At 60.9% G+C, this 19,885-nt stretch overlaps 2 protein-coding genes across 3 annotated transcripts; one reads left to right on the top strand and one right to left on the bottom strand.

Annotated features, from left to right (window-relative positions):
- The first annotated feature begins 1,454 nt into the window (after window positions 1-1,454).
- On the top strand, window positions 1,455-13,273 carry CPNE6 (copine 6). Of its 2 annotated transcripts, none has more exons than XM_029077303.2 (17): window positions 1,455-1,619; window positions 3,582-3,754; window positions 6,199-6,378; window positions 6,956-7,030; window positions 7,449-7,523; window positions 7,823-7,906; window positions 8,543-8,632; window positions 8,729-8,833; window positions 9,112-9,198; window positions 9,323-9,382; window positions 10,217-10,350; window positions 10,747-10,801; window positions 10,897-10,948; window positions 11,496-11,629; window positions 11,729-11,965; window positions 12,680-12,853; window positions 13,102-13,273. In XM_029077303.2, exons 2-16 carry the CDS (start codon window positions 3,590-3,592, stop codon window positions 12,809-12,811), a joined length of 1,665 nt encoding a protein of 554 aa, XP_028933136.1. In that variant the 5' UTR covers window positions 1,455-1,619; window positions 3,582-3,589; the 3' UTR covers window positions 12,812-12,853; window positions 13,102-13,273. The 2 variants fall into 2 exon arrangements, with proteins under 2 accessions (XP_028933136.1, XP_028933135.1); XM_029077302.1 differs by lacking the exon at window positions 1,455-1,619 and adding an exon at window positions 2,412-2,529.
- A 3,148-nt stretch (window positions 13,274-16,421) lies between these two features.
- Window positions 16,422-18,028, bottom strand: NRL (neural retina leucine zipper). The gene is made up of 2 exons (XM_029078437.2): window positions 17,636-18,028; window positions 16,422-16,760 (listed from the first exon to the last, which is right to left on the bottom strand). The coding sequence occupies exons 1-2, from the start codon at window positions 18,020-18,022 to the stop codon at window positions 16,422-16,424; spliced, it is 726 nt and encodes a 241-aa protein (XP_028934270.1). The 5' UTR covers window positions 18,023-18,028.
- Window positions 18,029-19,885: the final 1,857 nt, after the last annotated feature.

Consider the following 19,885-nt stretch of genomic DNA (forward strand, 5'->3'; position numbering starts at 1 on the left):
AGACAGGTGACAGAATCGGAATTAGAACCCAGGTCCTTCTGACTCCCAGGCCCGTGCTGTATCCTCTAGACCACACCGCTTCTCAACTTTCAGGTCTCGTGTGATGGGGAGGTCACCCGGTTGTGTGTCTCCGCTGGTGGTGTGCTGTTTTCTTGGGTGTCACTCCAAGAGGGCACTGGATCTGAGGGGGAAAAGGGGCAGAAGGTCACCAGGTCCCTGCAGACTGCAGACCTGGACCCCAGAGTCGTCCAGGCAATCCTCAGCGCGTGTGTGTGTCTGTGTGTGGCGGTGCTGTAGTTGTGTGTGAGTGTGTACGTGAGAGAGACAGAGAGATGCATCGGTGAATCTTTGAAAGTGTGTGTGGGAGACAGAGGTTGAAAGAGACGGACAGAGATCGATGGATTTATGAGTCTTTGAGAGTGTGAGTGTGTATGTGTGCGATAGATGCATTTGTCAATCTTCGAAAGTGTGTGTGTGTGTGTGTGTAAGAGACAAAGAGAGATGCATTTGTGAGTCTTTGAGTGTGTGTGAGAGACAGAGAGATGCAAATTGCCAGTCTTTGGAAGTGTGCGTGTGTGCGTGGGTGTGAAAGATGGACAAAGAGATGCATTTTTGAGTTTTTGAAAGAGAGCAGGAGGGTGTCCGCGCGTTTGTGTGATTGGGAAGAGTGTGCATCTGGGCATGGTGATTCACTGTGTACTTATCTGGGTCACTGCGTGAACCAGTGAAAACGGCTCTGACAGTGTCTACTCTAGGGATGTTTACCCGGGAACGTGTACGTGGTTTCGGTGTGTGGATGTGTGTGACATGCCCATCACTGAATGGGACGCCGTGCGCAGCGTATGTATGTATATGGGGAGGGTCAGTGTATGTGACACCTTGATCGGGTCGCCCTTACTGGGAGCTTGGGGTTGTGTCTATACAATACGGAGGCTTGTGTGGCGGTGGATAATTACGATGGGGATAAATACGATCGATCGATCGATCGGATGTAGGTGTTTTATTCGAGGTGGGGGTCACTGCCGTCTCGGCGTGGGGGTCACTGCTTCTTAGCGGAGCTTTGGGGTGTGGGTCCCTGTGTGTGCGTGTGTAAGTGAGCTTTGGGGGAGCTTTGGGGTGTGTGTCCCCGTATGTGAGTGTGTAAGTGAACTTTGGGGGAGGTTTGGGGGGTGTCCCTGTGTGTGAGTGTGTAAGTGAGCTTTGGGGAAGCTTTGGGGTGCTTGTCCCTGAATGTGCGTGTGTAAGTGAGCTTCGGGGGAGGTTTGGGATGTGTGGCCCGGTACGTGTGCGTGTGTGTGTGTTCCGGGGGTGTCTCCCGCCTCCCCCAGTCCCGCGTCCCCCTGGGCGTGTCCCTGCCCCTCCCCGTGGGGAGGGAGAAGGGGGGAGGGTGAGGTCTGTGCTGCGGCCCCCCCCCCCCAGCCCCTCCCCATCCCGGGCCCATAAATAGCAACCGAGCCGCCGCTGCCGGCGGGAGCGAGAGCCACAGCGAGCACCGGAGATCGCCCGGGCGACCATCACTGACCACCGCGGCCCCCCCAGGGCCCCCAGACCCCGGCCACATCCGGACCCAACCAGCGACACTGACCCCCAGCCCCGCCGCTGACCGCTGAAGCCCCCAGGTGAGCTCCGCCCCCTCCCCCAACTCCATCCCTGGGGTTTGACCCAATTTCCATGGCAACGTCCCCTGGGAAGGGATGGGGAGGGGGTCTCTCCAGCCCTTGCCCGCCCCTCCCTCTCTCTCTCTGCGTTCGGATCCTGGAGCCAGGTTGGGGGGGTGTGGGGGGGGGGCGGCCCGGGAGGGGATGGGGCAGTGCAAGAGGACACACACACACACACACACACGTACACATCCCATCACGACGCTGGGGCAGTGAGGGGGCCGCACAAGTCCAGGAGAGGGGCCCACGAAGGACCGGGTCACAGCCAGGGCACCACCCGGTCGCTCCCACCCGCGGGAGGTGGCCACAGGCTCACGAACTCAGGGGCGGGAGGACACGCAACATCACAACGCCGGGACGGGGAGGGGGGACGCCCAACTCCCAGAGAGGGGCCCACGAGCGAACGGAGGCCGGGTAATACCGAGGGCATCACCCGGCCTCTCCCACCCGCGGGAGGGGGACGCGGAGACACTAACTCAGGTGCACAGTTAGAAAAAATGCACGTCCGGACCTAGGGAGGCGGACGGGCCCAAAAAGGACGAGTCAACACACGCACACGCACGCTCTGTCCCATCTCCCCACTGCCACCTGCAGAACCTGGCAGTGGAGACACTTTGGGGGAGGGGGGGATGGGGAGGGGGACTACACAACCCCCCCAGACCCCGTCGCTAAGAGACGGAGCCAGGGCTGCTGGGAAGTGTGAGAACATCCTTGGGGGGGGTGGGGGGGGTGCGGGAAAGGGGGAGGGGGACGCGAGAGGTTGAGAGCCTGCCGGAGCCGGAGCCTGCGGGGACTCAGGGAATCGTCCGAGCCGAGATCTGGGGGGGCCGAACCCCACCTTCAGGCCTGCCCCGCTGCCCCCTGCGAAACAGTGAGCTTCCCCCTCTTCCCCGGGGGGAGGGGGCCCAGCCCACACCCCAACTCCTCCTCCGGGCGAGTCCAGGCCCCGACGCCCCTTCCCCACGCCCACCCCAACGGCACCTCCGCGGGGGGCTTGGGACCCCCAGCTCCCAGCACCCCACCGCCCCCCGTCCCGTCCTGGCTCTGTTCCTGGCTTCTTGCCCTCCGTCCCACATCTAGCCCAGGTCTAGGCCCCCCACCCGGTCCTCCGTCCCCCCCCCCGGCCACCTCCCCACCGCCCAGCCACTCCAGCCCGGCCCCCCAGGTCCCCTCCCGTGACCCCCTGATGGCTCGTCCCTGCCTCCACCCCTCCAAGCCCTGGCACTGGTCCTGGCACTGTTCCTGCCAAGGCTGAGTGCTGATCTGGCCCGGAGACGGGAGCCGGAGCGGAAGATGCTGAGGCGGCAGGAAGAGGTCGATCGATGATCCCGAGGGGCTCACAGCTGCCAGGATTCGCCCCCTCCCAGCCCTTCCACGGCCCCGAGCCCGGGGGCTGGGGGCCTGGGGAGGCCTGGGTCCTCCCCACCCTCAACCACCCACTTGAGATCCCAACCTAGTCTCCCCTGCGTGAGGGAGCCTGGGGGGGGCCGGAGAGAGTCCCAGGAGGGCCGCCCCCTCCCCCTCGTCCCCTCAACCAGCAGGATTGAGATTGTGAGCCCCACACGGGCCAGGGACTGGGCCCACCTCGATTTGCCCGTAGCCACTCCAGCGCTCAGTACAGTGCCCGGCATAAACTAAGCGCTTAACAAATGACATCATCATCATTATTATTATCGGGGGGGGGGGGGGGGCCGGGGAAGGAACAGCCCCTGCTGGGTGGGAGACCACGGGGATCAGGTCCGAGTGGGCGTGTGGGCATCTGGTCTCCGTGCGAGAGCGTGTGCGGGTGGGTTGAAGCGAGCGGGGGCCCCGTACCCCAGGACGAGGGAGGACTGCGGTCACTCCCGGGGGTCCCGGGGGCCGGGGATGGGGGTGGCGGGGCGCGGGGCAGCCCCTCTCCCCATCTCCTCCCCACCTCTCCGGGCAGCGGCATGTCCGAGGCGGAGCCCGAGTGGGCGGATCGTCCCGCCATGGCCCTGGGGGCGTCGCGGGTGGAGTTGCGGGTGTCCTGCCGCAGCCTCCTGGACCGGGACACGCTCAGCAAACCCCACCCCTGCGTGATGCTCAAAACTTTCTCCGAGGACCAGTGGGTGGAGGTAAGTGGGCGGAGAGGGATCTGTCCGGCTCCAAACCCCGGCCGGGCTGGAGGTAAGCGCGGGAGGATCATAATCACTTCGGTGGGACCAAGTGCCAAGCACTGTGCTAAGCGCTGAGGGTAGACGCAACACAATCAGATCGAATCTCCCTCCTCCTCAGACTATGAGTCGCACCTATGTGGAATTTCTTTCTCCCTATTAATGTCCGTCTCCTCCTGTAGACCGTCAGCTCGTTGCGGCTAGGGAACACGTCTGTCTATTGTTCTATTGTACTCTCCCAAGCGCTCACTACAGTGTTCTGCGCACAGTCAAGCGGTCAGTGAATACGACTGATTGAATGAATGGGACGGGGACCGCGTCCAACCTGATTAACTTGTAGCTTCCCCAGCGTTTAGCACAGTGCTTGACCCTTTGTAAGCCCTTAACAGATAGTCATAATGATTATAGTTAGATCAGACCGATGTAATGATAATAACGATGATACTTGTTAAATGCTTCCTATGCGCCAAGCACTGTTCTAAGCGCTGGGGCAGATACAAGGTGATCGGGCTGTCCCACGTGGAGCTCACGGTCTTAATCCCCACTTTAGAGATGAGGTAACTGAGGCCCAGAGAAGTGAAGTGGCTTGCCCGAGGTCACACAGCAGACAAGTGGCGGAGCCAGGATTAGAACCCACGTCTTCTGACTCCCAAGCCCGGGCCACTAAGCCACGCTGCTTCTCCTGGAGCTTCACGTGAGCTCTCAGTCTCAGTAGGAGGGAGAAAGGGTATCGAATCCCCTTTCACCGATGGGGAAATCGAAGCACGGAGAAGTCAAGTGACTTGCCCGAGGTCATACAGCGGACAAGCGGTAGAGCCGAACCTAGAACCCAGATCTTCCGACTGTCAGTCCTGGCCCGGCGTGAGGAGCGGGTGGTGGAGAGGCAGGGCGATAACGGTGTGATAACTCCAGGGGTGTGGGTGCCATAACACGGCAATAACTCCGGAGAGGTGTGATAACACACGGTTGCGTGGCTCATTCGGAGAGGTCGGTGTGCGATAACTCCGGGGAAACTCCAAGATAGCACAGACGGTTGTGCGGATCGTTTAGGGAGACCGTGTGCGTGGATTGTGCCATAACTAGGCAGGTCGCTGGGGAGGGAGGGGGCGGCAACTGATGGGGAGGATGGCATTTGTTGAGCGCTTACTACGTGCCAAGCACTGTTCTAAGAACTGGAGTAGATAGGAGGTCCTCAGTTTGTCCCACGCGAGGCTCACAGTCTTCATTCCCATTTGACTGATGAGGGAACTGAGGCCCGGAGAAGTGAAGTGACTTGTCCAAAGTCACCCAGCCGACAAGTGGTGGAGCTAGGATTAGAACCCACCACCTCTGAATCCCAAGCCCGGGCTCTCTCCACTAAGCCGCGCTGACTGAGCTCCTGAGGAAGGGAGGGAGGGGGTAGTAAGTGAGATTTGGGGGCGGGAGGGAGGGGGTGATAACTGAGTTTTGCGGGTGGGAGGGAGGGGATGATAAGTGAGATCTTGGAGGAGGAAGAGAGGGGGTAATAAGAGAGCTCTTGGGGTGGGAGGGGGTCAAAACTGAGTTCCTGGGGGAGGGAAGGAGGGGTTAGTAACTGACCTCTTGGGTGAGAGGGAGGGGGTAAAAACCGAGCTCTTGGGATGGGAGAATTGGGGGTAATAACTAAGCTTCTGGAGGAGGAAGAAAGGGGGTAATAACTGAGACCCTGGAGGAGGAAGAGAGGGGGTGATAACTGAGCTCCTGGGGGAGGAAAAGAGGGGGTAATAACTGAGCTCTTAGGATAGAAGTGAGGGGATAATAACTAAGCTCCAGGGGGAGGGAGGGAGTGGGTAATTGAGTTCTTAGGAGGGAGTGGGTATAGCTCCCGGGGGAGGGACAGAGGGGGAAATAACTAAGCTCCTGGGGGAGGGAAGGGGTAGTAAGTGAGTTCTTGGGGTGGGAGGGAGGCGGGAAAAACTGAGCTCCTGGGGAAGGGAGGCTTTCAGCAGTCGCCGGGACCCCTCCGGGGCCAGTTTGATCCCCCGGGGGCTCTGCTTGGGGGGAGGGGGTGTCTCCGGTTGTCCATGGAAGGGAGGGGGAACGCGGGGCTTGTCTTCCCTGCCTCCCGCTCCCCGTGCCCCTCTCCCGTGCCCGCTGCCCCTTCGCCCCGCGGCCCCTGCCCCGAGGGAAACACTGTGGCTCAGTGGAAAGAGCCGGGGCTTAGGAGTCAGAGGTCGTGGGTTCCAATCCCTGCCCTGCCACCTGTCAGCTGTGTGACCTTGGGGAAGCCACTTAACTTCTCAGTGCCTCAGTGACCTCATCTGTCAAATGGCGAGGAAGACTGTGAGCCTCAGGTGGGACAACCTGATGACCCTGTATCTCCCCCAGCGCTCAGTACAGTGCTCGGCACGTAATAAGCGCTTCACAAATACCAACATTATAATTAGGCGGAGCGCACCGAGGTGCTGCGCAACTGCTCCAGCCCCGTGTTCTCCCGCGTGCTGGCCCTCGAGTATTTCTTCGAGGAGAAGCAGCCGCTGCAGTTCCACGTGTTCGACGCCGAGGACGGCACCTCCAGCCCCACCAGTCGCACTTTCCTGGGCTCCGCCGAGTGCACTTTGGGCCAGGTCAGAGACCCCCGAACCCCCACCCCCCCCCCTCCGACCCTTAGGTCTGCCCTCCTCGCCCCCACCAACGTCCCTGGCCTCACCGACTCTCATGGAGGACCTGGGTTCTGATCCCTGCCACTTGCCTGCTGTGTGAGCTGGGTCGGGACGCTTCACTTCTCCGGGCCTCGGTTTCCTCAGTTATACAATTCATTCATTCAGTGGCATTTACTGAGCACCTACTATGTGCAGAGCATTATACTAAGCGCTTGAAATGTACAATTCGGTCACAGAAACAATGGGGATCCAATACCTGTCCTCCCTCCTATTTAGACTGGGAGCCCCAGGTGGGACAGGGACTATCACAGAGTTTAGAACTGTGCTTGAAACATCATAAGAGCTAAACAAATAATAATAATAACAGTAATTAATGCCGAATCAGCCCACCAACTCCTAGACCCCCTCCTCAACCTGTCCATCTTCTCTCTCCTGCTCATAGCTCCCCCACCCCCTCACCATCTCAGGTTTCCCCCTCCCCCTTTTCCGGGCATGACTAAAGGGTCTCTCTCCCTGACCCCGACCCCTGCCCCACCCCCAGATCGTGTCTCAGACGAGAGTGACCAAGCCACTGCTGCTCAAGAACGGGAAGAACGCTGGCAAATCCACCATCACGGTATGGAAACCCCCTCCCCAATCTCGACTCCCCCCTTCCTAGATTATGAGCCGGTTGTTGGACAGGGATTGTCTCTGTTGCTGAATTGTGCTTTTCAAGCGCTTTGTACAGTGCTCTGCACACAGTAAGCGCTCAGTAAATACGATTGAATGAATGAGTGAATGATCCGGCCCTCTGCCTCTCCCCTAAATTCCAGCCCCCAGCCCCATCCCCCTGCCCCTCGGACCTCTCGGGCACGAGGAAGCCCCTCCCTCACCCTGGCACAGCCCTAGAGAAGGAAGGAAGAGGAGGCCGAGGCGGTGGGGGGAAGGTCCAGGGGACTGGGGCCGGTTGGGGGTCTGGGCGGGTCGGTGGGGCACGGGGCGGGGGGCTGGGGCTGGAGGAGGGGATCTCCCCCCGCTCGTTCCCATCCCCCCAGATCGTGGCAGAGGAGGTGTCTGGCACCAATGACTACGTGCAGCTCACCTTCCGCGCCCACAAGCTGGACAATAAGGTCAGAACCCAGGCGGCCAGGCCCCATGCCTGTCCCCCGACCCCAAATCCTCTCTTGAACGCCGGACGGAACCCGCGACAGCTGGCCCCAAGGCCCGGGGAGTCTTCCCCACCCACCACGGCTCAGCCCCAACAGGGTCTCCGCCGGGCTCCCCTTCAGGACCCTTTCCTGGCTTGGGCCGGGCTGGGCCGGGCTAGACAGGGTTGGATGGGGTTGGGCATCACTGGCATCTCAGCGCAGGGCAGCACAGATTTCCCCCCCCACACACACACACATTTTTCTGCTTCCTTCACCCCCAGGATCTGTTCAGCAAATCTGACCCCTTCATGGAAATCTACAAGACCAACGGGGGTCAGAACGAGCAGCTGGTTTGGAGGACCGAGGTGGGGGAGGCCGCCGGGGTTGGGGGCTGGGGATTGGGGCCTGGGACTTTGGGGGTTGGGGGGCTGGGAGTCTGGGGGCTGGGATGAACGGAGCAGGTGCAATCTCAGAAGATCCAGAGGCCCGCCAGAGGCTAGAGTCTAGACTGTAAAGTCTCTGTGAGTAGGGGATGTGTCTGTTCTGTTATCCTCTCCCAAGTGCTTAGTACAGTGCTCCGCACCCAGTAATCTCTCGATAAATACAACTGATTGATTGAAAGAGTCCAGAATGGTGTAGTGGATAGACCCCGGGTCTGAGAGTCGGAAGGTTGTGAGTTCAATTTCCCGCTCCGCCACTTGTCCGTTGTGTGACCTTGGGCAAATCACTTTACTTCTCTGGGCCTCAGTTCCCTCATTTGTAAAATGGGGATTGAGACTATGAGTCCCACGTGGGACAGGGACTGTGTCCAATCCCATTTGTTTGTATCAACCCCAGCGTTTAGTACAGTGCCTGGCACATAGTAAGTGCTTTAACAAATATTATTATTATTATTATCCCCGGTCCCATCCCTTGCCGGTCTCATCCTCTTCTCTTCCTCCTGTCCCTGTTCCTTCCCCATCCGGTTCCGGTCCCGTTCCCCGGTCCCCGGTCCGGTTCAGGTGGTGAAGAACAACCTGAACCCGTGCTGGGAGCCCTTCCGCCTCTCTCTGCATTGCCTGTGCAGCTGTGACATCAGCCGACCCCTCAAGGTGAGCCAAGGCCCCGGGGAGAGGGTCGGTCCCAGACCCCAGACCCCTTTCTACTCCCCCTGACTGTCTGTCTTCCCCCACCCCTGAACCCCACAGTTCCTGGTCTACGACTACGACTCCAGCGGGAAGCACGACTTTATCGGCGAGTTCTCCAGCACATTCCAGGAGATGCAAGCAGGAACGGCGGGGCCGGGGCAGGAGGTGCCCGGAGATCCCCCTCCCCCGGCCCCTCCCCAATGCTCCCTCCCCAACGCCCCCTCCCCCGGCTCCTCCGACGCCGGCCCCAAGGCTCTGACCTCTGGCCGAGGCCTGTGGCCCAGCGGCCTGGTGGGGTGGGCCGGGATTGTGGGGAGTTGGGGGGTGGCCGATGGGGCTCAGAGATCTCCTCCCCGTGTCGGGTGGGCGTGGGGAGCAGGTGGGATAGGGTTTTGGGAGGGGTCTGACCTCCCCCCCCCTCTCCTCGGGGGGGCTGCATCCAGCTGCAGTGGGATTGCATCAACCCCAAGTATCGGGACAAGAAGAAGAACTACAAGAATTCGGGGACGGTCGTGCTGACCCAGTGCAAGGTGAGTCCACCCCCCCCCCCGACCCCACCTCAGGGCCAGGCCGGGGCCCTGGGACCCTCTCAGCCCGACGCCCGACCCCTCCCCGGTCCCACCCCTTCCTTGACCCCTTTCCGCTGGTCCGCAGGTGGAGAAAGTTCACACCTTTCTGGATTACATCATGGGCGGGTGCCAGATCAGCTTCACGGTGAGGGGGCGAGGGGCGGAGGTCTCCTGGTGGGCCGCGGGGAGCCCAAGGAGTTGGGGGTGTGGAGGGGGCGGCGGGAGGGGGGTCTGGTCCGGCCTCTATGGCCTGGGTCACTGGGGAGCCCTGGCGAGGAGAGTTCGTTGGTGAGACCTCAACCACGCAGCTGGATTTGTGGGCCCTAAGATCAATAGATCAATTTCTTTATTAAGCGCTCACCTTGAGCAGGGCACTGTACTAGACTCTTGGGAGACTACAAGACCTTAGACTCTCTACACTGTAAACTCATCTTTAGACTGTAAACTCGTTATGGGCAGGGATCGTGTCTGCTAATTCCGTTGTATCGTCCTCTCCCAAGAGCTCAGTACAGGGCTCTGCACATAGTAAACGCTCAATAAACACCATCGATTGACTGATTACAAGACAACAGGATCAGTGGACCGTTCCCTGCCCTTAACAGTCCAGAGTGGGAGATGGACGTATTTCTCCCTTTGTTCTTCCCCCTCCCAGCCCCACAACACTTATGTCCATATCTGTCATTTATTTCTTTGCATTGATATGTCTGACCCCCTCTGGACTGTAAGCTAACCGTGGGTAGGGAATGTGTCTGCTTATTGTTGTACCGTACTCTCCCAAGCTTAGTACAGTGCTCTGCACCCAGTACGCGCTCAATAAATGCGACCGATTGATTGAAAGCATCCAGAATGTTGTAGTGGATAAATACGATTGAATGAATGGATATGAATAAATGATGTGTGGGTCCCCAGCTGGCGGGACGGGGTGGGGGAGGGGGGGTTCCCGGTGACCCCTCCCTCGGCCCCCTCCGCCCCTCGCCAGGTGGCCATCGACTTCACGGCGTCCAATGGAGACCCGCGAAGTAGCCAGTCCTTGCACTGCCTTAGCCCTCGGCAGCCTAACCATTACCTGCAAGCTCTGAGAGCCGTGGGGGGCGTGTGCCAGGACTATGACAGGTAAGGGGGGACTGGCGGGGGAGGGGGGAGGGCGACCCCCACCCCAGAGATACCCCCCACCACCCACTCGGCCCTCCCATCCCATCAGAAGCAGCGTGGTTTAGTAGAAAGGGCTGGGCAGTCAGAGGTCGTGAGTTCTAAACCCGGCTCCGCCGCTTGTCGGCTGTGTGACCTCGGGCAAGTCACTCAAGTTCTCTGGGCCTCGGTGACCTCCTCTGTAAAATGGGGAATTAAGGCTGGGAGCTCCACGTGGGGCTACCTGATGACCTTGTATCTACCCCAGCGCTTAGAACGGTGTTTGACACATAGTAAGCGCTTAAGAAATACCATCTTTAGTATTATCCCGGGGACGCCCACCCATCCACCACCCCCAACTGGGCCCCTCTCCTCTCCCAGTGACAAGAGATTCCCGGCTTTCGGCTTTGGGGCTCGGATCCCCCCCAACTTTGAGGTGAGGCTGGGGCGGGGAGCCGCGGAAGCCGGGGTGCGGGCGGGGGGTGGGCAGGACACGGGCAACCGCCGCCCCCCTCCCCGCATTCTCCCCAGGTGTCCCACGACTTCGCCATCAACTTCGACCCGGACAACGCTGAGTGCGAAGGTGAGAACCTCCACCATCCCCTCCCGACCCCTAGGGACCCCCGGCCCCGGACTCCTTCCGGACCTTGGCATCTGGCCAGACTGACCAGGGACCCCCCGAAAGGGGCAGAGACCCTTCCTCTCCCCCCCCGCCCCCACCCCCCCGAAGGGCCCTTTCCCTGGGAGCTTTCTCTGGGGGCTACAGAGTCGGGGGCGAGGCGGGCGGGGATTTAATAATAATAACGGTATTTGTTAAGCCCTTCCTATGTGCCAACCACTGTTCTAAGCGCCGGGGTAATCCGATAATCAGGTTGTCCCTCGTGAGGCTGGCGGTCTTCATCCCCCCGTTACAGATGAGGTAACCGAGGCCCAGAGCTGTTGAGTGGCTTGCCCAAGGTCACACAGCAGACAGGCGGCGGAACCGGGATTAGAACCCACATCCTCGGACTCCCAAGCCCGTGCTCTTGCCGCTAAGCCAGGTTGCCTCTCCGGTCGGATTCCCCTGTCCTTCCAGATCTAAAATGAGATTGCTCTCTCTGTGTCTCTCCCCGGGGCCGCCCGGCCGACAGAGATCTCTGGGGTCATCGCCTCCTACCGCCGCTGTCTGCCCCAGATCCAGCTGTACGGGCCCACCAACGTGGCCCCCATCATCAACCGCGTGGCCGAGCCGGCCCAGAGGGAGCAGGGCAGCGGACAGGCCACGGTGAGAGGGAGGGCCGGACCGGCCCCGGGGTGGAGGGGACGGGGCCTGTGGGGCTCCGAGCACGCGTGGGTGTCTGTCCCTCCCCCTTGTCCCCTGCAGAAATACTCGGTGCTGCTGGTCCTGACGGACGGCGTGGTGACCGACATGGCCGAGACCCGGGCGGCCATCGTGCGGGCCTCGCGCCTGCCCATGTCCATCATCATCGTGGGCGTGGGCAACGCCGACTTCTCGGACATGCGGCTGCTGGACGGCGACGACGGGCTCCTGCGCTGCCCCCGCGGCGTCCCCGCCGCCCGCGACATCGTCCAGTTCGTGCCCTTCAGAGACTTCAAGGACGTCAGTGTGACCCCCCTCGGGCCCGCCGCCCTGACCCCCGGGACCTCGATCCCCACCCCCTCTCCCCCCCCGGCCCGGGACTCCCGTCCCTAAGAATAATAAGGGTGCTTGTTAAGCGCTGACTATGTGCCGAGCACTGTTCTTAAGCGTAAGAGTAGATACGAGGTCATATTTATGACAGTCGTGATAATACTAATGATGGAATTGTTAAGCGCTTACTACGTGCCAGGCACTGCTCTGAGCGCTGGGATGGATAAAAGCAAATCAGGTTGGACACAGTCCCCGACCCACATAGGGCTCCCAGTCTCAATCCTTATAATGATAATTATTATTATTATTATTATTATGGTATTTGTTAAGCACTTACTAAGTACCCAGCACTGTTCTGAGTGCTGGGGTAGGCACAAGGTAATCAGGTTGACCCACGTGGGGCTCACGGTCTTAATCCCCGTTTTACCGATGAGGGAACTGAGGTCCAGAGAAGTGAAGTGACTTGCCCCAGGTCACACCGCAGACAAGTGGCAGACTTCCAACGCTGGGATTCCCGACCCTCCGGGATTCCCAACCCCCACCAGACTCCCGACCTGGGACACCTCCCGCTCAACGCCCTGGCGTCCTCTGGGACCCCACTGTTCAGAATGACACCAGTCCCCTGCCTCAGATCCCAAGATTCCCAAGCCCCCTCAACTCCTTTTGGCCTTGTCTCCACTCCAGGCGCCCCCGTCAGCCCTGGCCAAGTGTGTCTTGGCCGAGGTGCCCAAGCAGGTGGTGGAGTACTATGCCAGCCAGGGCATCAGTCCTGGGACCCCGCGGACCGACACCCCCGCAGCCACCCCCAGCCCGTGACCCCCCACGCTCCAGTGACACCCCACCCGCCGCCGCCTCTCAGTAAGTCCAAACCAGCCGGGCCCTGGGATTTTGTGAGTGTGTGTGTGTGTGTTTGTGTGCGTCTCGGGGGGGAGTGGACAGAGGACCTGCAAGGGTGGAGGGTGGCCGGGGAGGGGAGGATGGAGGTTGGTCAAGGGGCAGGACTAGGCTGAAACTGGACATCTGTTGGCTGTGGCTCGGTGAGGGGATGGGGCAGGCCAGAGAGGTGGGGTCTGAAATCAGCCCCCTACTTCAACCCCCCCTCCCAGGCGCCTGTCCAGCCCTCTGTGACCGGAGTGACCGATATCTCTGCCTCTCGGACCAGCCCTGCCCCAGGGAGCCCCGGAGGGGGCCGCGGACCCTCACCCACGCCCCTCCAAGGTCCAAGCCTCCCGATTCCCACAGTTCCCAGTCGGTCAATAAAACGACCCGGACCCTGTTGCCCCGTCTCCATCCCCTGTGTTCGCTGAACCTCAGGCCGAGGCGCTCGTCCCCAGCCCCGCCTGCCGGGATGAGACCCAGGCACCTGGCTCCCGGCCCCCCCCCCCCCCCAGCTCAGTTAGAGGCTCCTATCTCTCCCTGCCCCTCGCGGCGGCCGCCGCCGTGAGGGTTAAAGCGGGGGAGTGAGGGGTTAATGAGGAGCTGTCAGAGGGGTGGGTTGATCCCCTCGTGGAGCTGTCTCTGGGGAAGCCCAGCTGGGACCCTCCCCCTCCCCCCCCCAACCCACCACCCCTTCCCCACTAAACCCAGCTGGCTGGAGGAGAATTGAGCTGGAGGAGGAAGGGAAGGGGAAATTGGGTGCCAGATTTCCCTATATGGAATTTTGCAGGGCCCGGAGTCCCAGTGGAGTGTGTGGCCGTGTGGGTGTGAATGTGTGTCGTACGCGTGAGTTCTTCATGTCTAAGGTTCTTAGTAGATCTGAAAGTCCTGGGCTGTACATATGTGTTTTGTGTGCTCTGGAGAGAGTTGTGGGGGGGGGTTGACTATTTCAGCGTCTTATCCACAGCAGACAAGTGGCAGAGCCGGGTCTGGAACCCAGGTCCTCCCAGGCCCTTGCTCTATCCATTAGGCGTCTCCCTCATATAGCAAACATCGTGGTATTTTTTAAGCGCTTACTATGTTCCGGGCACCCTTCTGAGGGCTGGAGTGGATCCAAGCAAGTCGGGTTGGACACAGTCCCTGTCCCATGGGGGGCTGGCAGTCTCAATCCCCATTTTACGGGTGAGGTGACTGAGGCCCAGAGAAGTGAAGTGACTTGCCCGAGGTGGCACAGCAGACAAGTGGCAGAGTCGGGATTAGAACCCATGACCTTCTGACTCCCAGGCCTGTGTTCTATACATTACGGAAGATGGGGGGGATGGGGAGTTGAAAGGGGGCGGTGGGTAAGGAAAGAGCGGGGAGCTAAGGAGAGGAGGGAGGGTTGCGGGAAAGGGTGTTGTGGAGGGTGAGGTGGGGATTAAGCAGAGAGGAAAGATGATCCGTGCGCTGGTGGGGGCGGGACCCTAGGGGGAGAGTGGGGGAGGCGGGAGAGGGGTGTCGGGAGGAGGGCAGGGGGCGTTGTCTTGTCCTGCCCCCCGGTGAGGGCACATCTGCGCCATTTAGTGCCGCCCTCACCCATTCTGCGCGGTGACAGGGGAGGGAGGAGGAGGCAGGGAAGGAGGGCACAGAGTGGGAGTAATTATCTCTTAGACCACACATTAGCCCGAAGAAGGAGAGCAACAGATGTGCCAGGGGAGAGGGAGGAGGGGAGAGAAGGCAGAGACACGGAGGCAGGGGCAGCGGGAGAGACAGGCAAGAGACCTGGAAAGGGTGGGAAGGGTCAGAAAGCCAGCGCCGCCACGGGGGACAGGCTCGGGGGACAGAAGGGGTGGTGGCGTTGAGAAGGACAGGCCCAGGTGGCGGGAGATGCCCCTGAGAAAAGGAGAAAATTTCCTGCGAGGGGGAAGAGGCAAGTCTGGGTGGATAGGAAGGCGGGGAAGGACGACCCTCTGCGTCCCTCCCCGTTGCCCTGGGAGATAATAATAATAATAACGATGTTGGTATTTGTTAAGCGCTTACTATGCGCAGAGATGGGGGAGACTCGGAGAACGAGGCCACCCACCCCACGACTCCCCCTCTTCCACTCTGATGCACCTCCTTCCCCAGCCCAGCTGGGGCTCCATTGGCTAATGAAGGTGAAAAGCGCTTAGGCCAGTGCTCTGCACCCCTGAAACGCTCGATAAATACCATTGATAAATGGATCAAACCCCTCCTCCCGCCTGGGTCCTGGCCCGAGGGAGCCAGGAAGCCCCCCACCAGCGGGGCTCACAGACTTCGCAGAGGTGGGCCAGGGAGGCGGTCACTGTTAAGAGCCCCTCTTTCCCCAGAGCCCCCCTCCCCACAACCCCAGCCCAGACAGAAGAAACTGCCTCCAGGAGACAGACAGAGGGACAGACAGACACACTAATTGGATACTTTCTGGTTGGGGTCAACAGGGAGGAGGGGTCAGAGATCGGGAGGGGGGGGCAGGGTGACCCTCCATCCTGTAGGCCATACTCATTTTCAGGGGTTGGTGATGCACAGGAGAGCAGGAGGAGGCAAAGTTTAACTACGGCAGCCACCCAATAGCAGGCTTTTTTGATGGTATGGATTATGCACTGACTACGTGTCAAAGCACCGTTCTAAACGCTGGGGTAGGTACAAGTTAATTAGGTCGGACTCAGATCGTGTCCCGCCCGGGGCTCACAGTCTCAGTAGGAGGGAGAAGAGGTTTTTAATCCCCATTTTACAGTTGGGGAAACTGAGGCACAGAGAAGTGAAGTGACCTGCCCATGGTCACACAGCAAGAGATTGGCAGAGCCGGCATTAGAGTCTCCGACTCCTAGGCCCGTGCTCTTTCCCCTAGACCACACTGCTTTTCCCGTGGACCGCCAGGAAGATGTCCTGACCTTCCCTCTTCGGCAGGCTCCCCTCTTCTGACCCCACATCCCCAGAGCCGGAATCTGGAGGTCAGGAAGTGGAGTGTGGGGGTCCCCCAGCCTGGGCCACCCCTTCTCCAGTCCAAACATACGGGACCCTTCCTTCAGCACCCACTTAATTCATTCAGTCATATTTACTGAGCGCTTACTGTGTGCAGAGCACCGTACTGAGCACTTTGGAAGTACACTTCGGCAACAGATAGAGACAATCCCTGCCCCCAACGGGCTCACTTCCCACCTAAGGGACCCCGGGGACCTTCTCCATGTTCCCCCAATTCCAGGGGGGCTGGGGTGTGGTCAGCATCATGGCAACCATGTCCAGGGGAGAAACGGTGGGCTCCGGGAGAGTGTGATGAGTGGGACGTGAAGGGGGAGGTCTCTTTAGCCCTTGACGGGGCCCTCCCCTCTTTGCAGGGACCCCAAAAGGAAGATGACACACCCCTTTAAAAGAATATTTATGTGGCAGACACAAAAAACAGCTTCTTTAGAGGTGATGCCCACCGGATGATGATGAAAGTGATTGAGTGAGGCTTGGGAGGTGTTTTGTGTGGGTGTGTGTGGGTGTGTGTGGTGGGGGGAAGAGCCAGAGTGTTGGAAGCCCCCAGCCATGCCCCGACCCCCACGGAGGGGGGTCACAGGAAGAAGTGGGGGTGGTCCCCAGGGCAGGCCGCAGCGGCCATCTTGTCACAGCGGGCCTTGTAGAGGTCACGCTCCTGGGCCAGGCGGGCCAGCTCGGCCCTCAGGGCGTCCAGTTGGGCGGCCAGCCGGGCCCGCTCGGCCTCCAGCCCCCGCCGCTGCTGCAGCCGTTTGGAGCGACAGGCCTGAGCGTAGCCGCGGTTCTTCAGGGTCCGCCGCCTCTGCTTCAGCCGCGCCGCCTCGTCCCGCCCGCAGCCCCGCAGGCGCCGGTTCAGCTCCCGCACCGACATGGCCACCAGCGCCGCGTCCGAGAACCTCTCCGACGGGTCCGGGAGCTGCCGGGCCGAGGGGCGGGCTCAGGGACCAGCTCGTCCCAAGGACAGACCCTTCCCTCTCCCCTGGTCTCTTCCCCCACATCCCCAGACCACCGCCCTCTCCCCACAGGAGACCCTCCCTCCTAATAATAAGAATTGTGGTGTTTGTTAAGTGCTTACTACGTGCCAGGCACTGTACTAAACGCCGGAGTGTTTACAAGCAAATCGGGGTGGACACGGCAGGGTCCGGGCCCACCTCCTATCCCCTCGTCTGGTCCTCCCCCACCCTGTGACCCGAGGGTCCGGGGGGTGGAGGGGGATTTAGATTATTCATAATCTCCTCAACCTGCAACCCGGCCTGTCTGTGTCTATAATTAATAGGATTAATATAATTAATAGCTACAGTCCACTGACATCCCAGTGCCACCCCCGACCCTCTCAGCCTCCCCCGACCCCCTCTCGAATATTAACTCTGGGCATTTATGAAGCTCTTACTCTGAGCCACGCACTGTACTGAGCGCTGGGGTAGATACAAGGGAATCAGGTGCCACATGGGGCTCGCAGTCTATGCAGGAGGGAGAAGAGGCTTTGGATCCCCATTTGGCAGGTGAGGCAACTGAGGCACAGGGAAGTGCAGTGATTTGACCGAGGACACAAGGACCCAGGTTTCTTCCATCCGGCCCTGCTGCGTCCTGGCTCTCTCTTCTCCTGGAAGGGGTTTCCGGGCCTCCCCCGACTCCCTGGACTCATTCCGCTCGCCCCCCACACTGGTCTTCCTCTCCCCCACCTCTGCTCAACTGAGGGTCCCCGATGCCCAGCCGATCCAGAGGCCCCGCGCCTTTCCCTCCCACCGGCCTCATTCCACTCTCCCCACCCTGGTCTTCCCCTGTGCTCACCTGGGTGTGCCCGGTGCCCGGCTGGTCCAGGGGTCCCAGGCCGTGAGGGTGGGGGGACTCGTCCGGGGCGGGGAGCTGACCCTGCAGGAGCTCCACGGCCTCCTCGGGGGTCAGGCCCACCCCCTCCCCGGCCCCGGCCCCCAGCTGCTGCTGCAGGGCCGCCAGCCAGTACAGCTCCTCCGGGGCCGGGTGGGCGCGCTCGGGGACCCCGGCGGTGCCCGCGTCGCTCAGGGAGGGCGAGGGCGGCACGGAGCTGTAGGGCGTGGAGCCCAGAGAGGTCTCGGACAGGCCGCCCCCTCCTTCAGAGGGCTCCCGTTTCACCTCAAACTTCATCAGGTCAAAGTCATTGACGTATTCCATGGCCAGGGGGCTGGGGGGGAGCGCCATGTCGGGGGCGAGGGGGGGGTCCCTGGAGGACAGAGGGAGGAGCCACCCATCAGAGATGCCGCCCTGCCCACCCTGCACCGGTACGTGCTTGCTGACACCCCCACAAGCTCCTGCAGCCCTGACCTAAAGACCGGCCCCTCGCAGAGCATCCTGGCAGGGCAGTGGAAACAGGATGGGGCCTACCCCATGCCCGGATTCACCCGCTCCCACCTCTGCCCATCGGCTCCTCACGGGGAACAGGGGATGGGGCTATAAAGAAGGGCCACCACAGCCAGCTCTCCACAGAGGGAGGGAGGTGGCTCTATAGAGGGAAGGGAATTGGACTGGGGGGAAGCTCTATAGGGGAACGACCACCCCAGAGAAACCAAGACTTCGAAACTGTCCTACCAGGGCGACTAGGACCCCCTTACAGACAAGGGAGAGACAGAGACAGCCCTGATGAGACTCCAGGACCGGACCACCTCCCACCTGCAGGACCTCCCTTCCCTCCAATCTCGGGGGGCTGTCCCCCACCCAGTCCCCGGGAGTGTTTTCCCAACCGAACCCCACCCTCGGGATTCCGGTGGGGCAGCAGGGACGGGATACGGGTCCACACTCAGGACTGCAGACTCACTGCAAACACAGGTGGGGCCTACTCCCCTTTCACACCTTCCCCCACCTCCCCCCGGCCCCCAACTCTACCTCTCAGGAGGGGGTCAGGTCCTCCCCCTCCCCACCCTCCTCCAGACCTAATCTTCAGCCCCTCCATACCTCCGCCCCTCGTACCCCTGAGCTTCCTGAGTAGCTGAATGAACAGGTGGAAACATTGAACAGAGGCAGGGGACTGGACCTGTGTAAGGAGGGAGACTGAGACCCAAGGAAGGAGGGTGGCCGGCCAGGATAGAGAAAAATGGGTCCAAGGAAGGGGGCCGAAAACAGGGCCGGGAAGACTGAGATGGGGTTTGGGGTGGGGACGGGGTGCCCGGGGCGGCCCAGGTGATCCACTTACTTCTGGGGGGCGGGCGCAGGACGTCAAGGGCTGGCAGGCACAGCTTCCCCGGGCAGGGCGGGGGCGATGGCCCCACTGGGTGGGAAGGGGCCCTGGTGGGGCGCGGTGAGGAGCTGCCTGTCCAGAGACAGGTGGGTGCTCTTAAAGGGCCAGGGGCTGAGGTCACCGGCTGAATCCAGCCTCCAGCCAATGGAGTAGGGGCTCAATTGTACACAGGGGCAGGGGGCGGGGGGCGGGGGGATGCCTATCTCCTCTGGGAGGGGTCATCCTGGGAGCTGTCCCCCATTTAAGCCTCCCAGTGGGTCTAGTCCAGGAGGGTCCAACCCCTCCTAGCCACTAGAACTTCCCTCCGGCCCCATGATGCTCTGAATCAATCGTGGACCCCCTTCCTGACCACTCCCCCCACCCCCCCAGGCCCGTTTTCCCTTCCTTCCCAGCTCTCCCCAGCCCCCTCTCGCTGGTCCGGGATTATCTGGGGATCCACCTAGCCCTCTCCTCCCATCCCTCCCTCCCTCAGCCAGGTCCTGGGGTCGGTCGGAAGGTTTCCTGCCCTTCCTCCTTTCTTCCCAGCCCGGCCCCAAGGCAGATATCCTTCCCAGTCGATCAGACCAACTCGCTCCAGGCACTGTACTAAGCGCTGGGATAGATAGTATAAGGGCCTGCACACACTAAGCGTTCAATAAATACGATTGAATGAATGAATACAAGCTGATCGGGTTGGAGACACAGTCCCCGTCCCACATGGGCCTCGCAGTTTTCAATCCCCAATATACAGAAGAGGTAACTGAGGCCCAGAGAAGGTAAGTGACTTGCCCAAGGTGACCCAGCAGACGAGTGGCAGAGTCAGGATTAGAACCCATGACCTTCTGACTCCC

Source organism: Ornithorhynchus anatinus, chromosome 13 (assembly GCF_004115215.2).
Source record: "Ornithorhynchus anatinus isolate Pmale09 chromosome 13, mOrnAna1.pri.v4, whole genome shotgun sequence".
Taxonomy (NCBI): domain Eukaryota; kingdom Metazoa; phylum Chordata; class Mammalia; order Monotremata; family Ornithorhynchidae; genus Ornithorhynchus; species Ornithorhynchus anatinus.

Excerpts from the sequence above, each read along its gene's own strand:
- CPNE6 (XM_029077303.2), top strand. The coding sequence starts at position 3,590 with ATGTCCGAGGCGGAGCCCGAGTGGGCGGATCGTCCCGCCATGGCCCTG. Across the intron at positions 6,379-6,955 it reads CCGAGTGCACTTTGGGCCAG|ATCGTGTCTCAGACGAGAGT; the intron begins GTCAGAGACCCC and ends CCCCACCCCCAG. Across the intron at positions 9,199-9,322 it reads TCGTGCTGACCCAGTGCAAG|GTGGAGAAAGTTCACACCTT; the intron begins GTGAGTCCACCC and ends GCTGGTCCGCAG.
- NRL (XM_029078437.2), bottom strand. The coding sequence starts at position 18,022 with ATGGCGCTCCCCCCCAGCCCCCTGGCCATGGAATACGTCAATGACTTT. Across the intron at positions 16,761-17,635 it reads CGGGCACCGGGCACACCCAG|CTCCCGGACCCGTCGGAGAG; the intron begins GTGAGCACAGGG and ends TCGGCCCGGCAG.